Below are 4634 nucleotides of genomic sequence, written 5' to 3'. Positions count from 1 at the left end.
GATTTTAGATTTAGATTTAATATTTAGATTTAACATTTAGGTGCCACATTTAATATTTAGATTTAACTATTTAATATATTTCTAAGTTAACAAATATTGCTGTAAATGTGGTAAAAGGTGATGCTAAAAAATTCACAACACTTTTTTAAACATTGTTTGAAGCTAAGCGTGGCAAAATGTTGATGTTATTTTCAGCGTGAGCCACTTTACAAACGGCACCCCATAGGTAACGTGTAAGGGACGGTGTTGTCTTACTGAACCTGTTATCAAAGCCTGTGGGGTCTCCCACTCTGGCTCTCAGGGTCTCCAGCAGCTGCCAGTAGAAGCAGTCCCACCGAGGGAAGGGCTGGCGGTTGGAGAACAAGAAGCGGACCGAGTTGTCCCAGGTGAAGCAGATGTAGCAGTGAGGCCTGTAGGTGACGTTTTTCACCAGCCAGTCAACACTGACCAGAGACGAGGTGTGGATATGCAGCGCTGCACCTGTCACCATATATAAAATAAACTCAGACCGATGTGCTGAGCTTAGACAGTCACATAAACCTAAGTTGTTTTTCTTTGCAGTCAATTTGTCTCTTAGTAGTCATCCATCTTGTGTAGCCACTGCGTATTTGTAGCTTTGTACGTGTCTTGTGTAGCATTGTAGCTATTTTGTGTCTCATTGTAGTCATGCGTCTTGTGTTGTGTAGTTATTTCCCTTTGTAATTATTTTGTATGTGTTTGTAGTTGTTTTGTTTCTCTTTGTAGGCATGCCTTTTCTCTCTATAGTTATTTTTGTCTCTTTGTATTCATTTTGAGTCTTGTTTTTATCTATTTTTTCTCTTTGTATTTGTTTTTATTCTCTGTAGTTATTTTGCGTCTCTTTGTAGTTAAGCCTTTTCTCTTTGTGGTTGTTTTGTGTCTCTTTGTAGTTAGTTATTTTATGTCTCTTAGTAGTCATCCATCTTTTGTAGCCATTGTGCATTTGTAGCTTTGTACCTGTCTTGTGTAGCTTTGTAGTTATTTCGTGTCTCATGGTAGTCATGCATTTTTGTAATTGTGTATTTGGAGCATTGTAGCTCTGTAGTTTTTTTGTCTCTTTGAAGTCACTTGTCGCTGTGAATCTTTTGTTATTATTGTGCATTTGTAGCATTGTAGCTGTCTTGTGTCATTTTGCAGTTACTTTGTCTCTGTAGTTTCTTCTTTTCAGTCCTTTTGATTTGGTCATTTGAAGCTGTGTATTTGTAGTTTTGTGGCTGTCTTGTGTTGCTTTGAAGTTTTTTGTTTGTTTCTTAAGTTACTTTGTGTCTTGTTATAGCCACGTGTCTGTTAACGTTGTATATTTGTAGTATTGTAGCTGTCTTATGTGGCTTTTTAGTTATTTGTGACTTTTTCGTAGTCATTTTAGTTTTTCTGTGTAACCTGTAGTTGTTCTGTGTAACTTTAAAGATGTTTTGCGTCTCATCATGGTTGTTTTGTATCTCTGTATAGTCACGTTTTGGCTGTGTAGACATGCAGCTTTGTAGTTTTGAGTCTCTTTGTAGCTGTTGTGTCTGTATGTGGTTATCTGGTGTCTTCACATCAGTTTGCATTTACGTGACATTTTGCAGGAGAACTCTCAGGTGCTCATGTTATTTCAAAAACATTAAGTTCATGCTCGAGATGAAGAGAAACTGACTCCAGACCTTCCTGCCACAACACATAAGCATGTAAATGAATACAGAATATTACAGGAAATTATAAAATAAAGCCTGAGATGAAAAAAGTTTAATTTACCATTTATGTATTTTAATGAAATTCTAGCCTCAGTATACTGTTCAGCTATTATATTAAGGAGGCCTGTGTGTGGTAGGCCTTCTTCATCCACCCTTAAGACATCACCTTTAGGCATCTTCTGCAGCAGTTTGAAGATGGGACTCTTCTGTATGAGAGGCTTTGCTTTGAAGAAGTGTATAGCCGGGGGGAACTGTTCAGCAGACATCTCTTTCTCCTTTAATCGATGGAGGTAAACGTCCAGCTTCTGCTCGGCCGCCGACAGGGTCACTCGGCCTCCCGTCTGCCTGGACGCCTCCTGACGCATCAGCAGGTCCCTCTGAGCGGGGTCAGGCATCCCATCAGCCACTCTTACAAACCACAGCAGGGGCACGTAAGTGACCACAGCCTGGCAGATTGAGATCACCATGTCCTGATGTGACACAGAGGAGCGCTAGAACATGATCCACAAGAGCAGGTCTGCTGTATCTGATGCTGTAAAGACAGAAATACTCTGTGTAAGACGTACTAATGACCTCAAAGTGCCTCGGACAAGTTTTAGCAGCACAGTGGCTTAATTAACTTGTTTTAGGATCAACAAATTAACAGATAAAGGAGCTGATTCAGTAGCCTGACAATGACCATGCTTCGCTTTGAGTTTAAAAATTAGCTGAGAAAAGTGGAGGAAAGTGACAACGAATCTTCAGATCATTAACATAAACTAGGAATACATTTTAAGGCAAATTTATCTACTTTAAAATATAATATACTTACATGTAAGAAGGAGCTCCTGGCGTCCTGTGTCTCAGCTCAGCAGCCTCAGAGAAAAGACTCCGCTGTGAGTCGAGCATGTCAGCAGAATGCTCGGAGCAACTGGCTAATTGGAGCATTTTTCTCTGACAAACACCATGTGATAAACTAATGAATGAAGCATGATTGCAAAATAAATATAAAAAAAACTGTACGCCACGCAGCACAGAGGACACCGTTTGAGCCAAGAAGAGCAAGAAGAAGTGATACTAATGATTTATATTTTATTATGTTTAACATTTCCACAATATAACATCTTCAATTTGAGACACAAACAAAAACAAAGAAGAGAACAAAAACAACCACACATACGTATAATTTAATCTGGAAACCTCATATACATACAGTGCACCCTCTGGAATGATATCACCCACTCGTTTAATCCATGACAGAATAACACGCATCAATAAATTAACTCAGGTCATGTACGGTCTTCAGTTTTGTCTCTAGGATGCTATTTATTTTCTGTGTAATAGGTTGGAGCAGACATCCATTAGCAACACAATGCCCCAACTTACATGGCGTGGAGTAGAGGTTAATGAAACTGGGGGGGAACTGTGACACGGATGCTGTGTTTGTCGTGATCTAATTAGAGGACAACCTGTTAGAACATCCAGCCAATCAGCAGATCCTCGTCGTCCCCGACTAATCAGTGTAAACCGAGACCCTCGGAGGGGAGCAGCAGAGTAAACAACTGTGCAGTACCTGTGGTGCACATCTGTAATGTTGAGCTGCAGCATCCATCATGTCCCTTAATGCACAGAAAAAATACAGCGATACATCACACAACAACAATGCGTCTCTTTTGCACCGGAAAAATTCGTTTCACAGACAGAGGAATGACGTCTTTCAAGTGACAAAATAAAAAATAAAAGGAGAGTTTTTGTTTTGTTTTTTAATTCTAATACAGCGGAGCTATTTAGTCCAAAAACTTGCGGTTTGGGTTGGCACCGAAGAGAGCCACTCGGATTTCAGGCATCATCTGCAAACAGACACACATGGTTTATAAGTACGGCTGCAAATAACAATTGATCTGCTGGTGAGAAAATAGTAAAACATGCCCCACACAATTTCCTAAAACCTGACGTGACAAATTAAAATTCCTTCTTTGAAGATTTAGTCTCACACAAGACAAAGAAAATGATCAAAACAGCAGCTGATTTATCTTTTTTTTTGACTGATTAATCAAAACTGCAGAAATATGAGGAAATTCAAAACATACAAACATTTAGCAGGAGACTAGATTGTTATGTTATTAAAAACGTATAATTTATTTGACTTTTATCTAACTATGAAGCCTTATTGAGACTAAAAATGGCTTTTTCAACCATCTCCTGAGTCAAAAATGACGATCATAAAGCGGTCAACACAAAATATATCTCAAGATTAGATCTGAACAGAATGTGAGTGTAAACTAAATTAAATTACAGATGAGAGCACCCAAGAAACAACCTGACATGGCACCTAAAAATCTGACACTATTCCATCAATAACAAAATGTATTAACAGTAATCATAGCTTCTGTGTTTATATGATATAAGCTCTGCACACTTGATGCCTTTTTCCAAGTGTAAATAAAGGTTATATGTAAGTAAGATCAATCTAAAAATATACAACAATAAATTAATGAGACTAATGCTCATACTGTACATATCCATAAAACATCTGTCGCTCCATCTTGTGACACATGGGGTTGTTTTTAGTTCCTTACACAGAAAACGGAACGTTCAGCTGAAGTGAGAGCTCCGCTAATCTCATTTAGTCAAATGCTTGTTAACAGCTGCGCTCGTCTTTTAACCCTATGGGCCCTAGGCGTTTTGGGGGTATTTTTACTTTACTTTACTTTTAAGCTCATATCACAGTCATTATAAAGGCTACATACACATGCTATATCTTGTTTTTTTCAAGACAATCTGGGCTAACCAGATTTGCCATCATTCCATGTCCTCCTATGTGCCTGTATTTTATATTAATTTTTATGATGCTGGGACATTCTGTCACAGTTGTCCAAAACATGTGGTTTGTGCCAGGCGCACATGATTGCCAGTATTTTTTCATTATTGCAAGAAATTCCATTGACTCATTCACAAGTCAAA

The 4634-nt window shown here is 38.5% G+C and overlaps 2 protein-coding genes across 2 annotated transcripts in view; both read right to left on the bottom strand.

Moving 5' to 3' along the window:
• The window catches only part of ada2b (adenosine deaminase 2b), a 9285-nt gene extending 6725 nt beyond the window's left edge, over positions 1 to 2560 (bottom strand). The window contains exons 1-3 of the mRNA XM_050035713.1: positions 2503 to 2560; positions 1858 to 2223; positions 261 to 480 (exon numbers count right to left, since the gene is read on the bottom strand). Coding sequence (XP_049891670.1) covers positions 261 to 480; positions 1858 to 2158 — 521 coding nt within the window. The 5' untranslated portion in view covers positions 2159 to 2223; positions 2503 to 2560. The remainder of the gene's footprint in view (positions 1 to 260; positions 481 to 1857; positions 2224 to 2502) is intronic.
• Positions 2561 to 2742: 182 nt separating this feature from the next.
• atp6v1e1b (ATPase H+ transporting V1 subunit E1b) overlaps positions 2743 to 4634 on the bottom strand; it is an 11924-nt gene continuing 10032 nt past the window's right edge. The window contains exon 11 of the mRNA XM_050035735.1: positions 2743 to 3520. Within this exon, the coding sequence (XP_049891692.1) occupies positions 3458 to 3520 (63 nt within the window). The 3' untranslated portion in view covers positions 2743 to 3457. The remainder of the gene's footprint in view (positions 3521 to 4634) is intronic.

This window comes from Epinephelus moara, chromosome 23 (genome assembly GCF_006386435.1).
Source record: "Epinephelus moara isolate mb chromosome 23, YSFRI_EMoa_1.0, whole genome shotgun sequence".
Taxonomy (NCBI): domain Eukaryota; kingdom Metazoa; phylum Chordata; class Actinopteri; order Perciformes; family Serranidae; genus Epinephelus; species Epinephelus moara.
The sequence above is the reverse complement of the archived record's forward strand: the minus strand, read 5'-3'. Positions and strand labels throughout refer to the sequence as shown.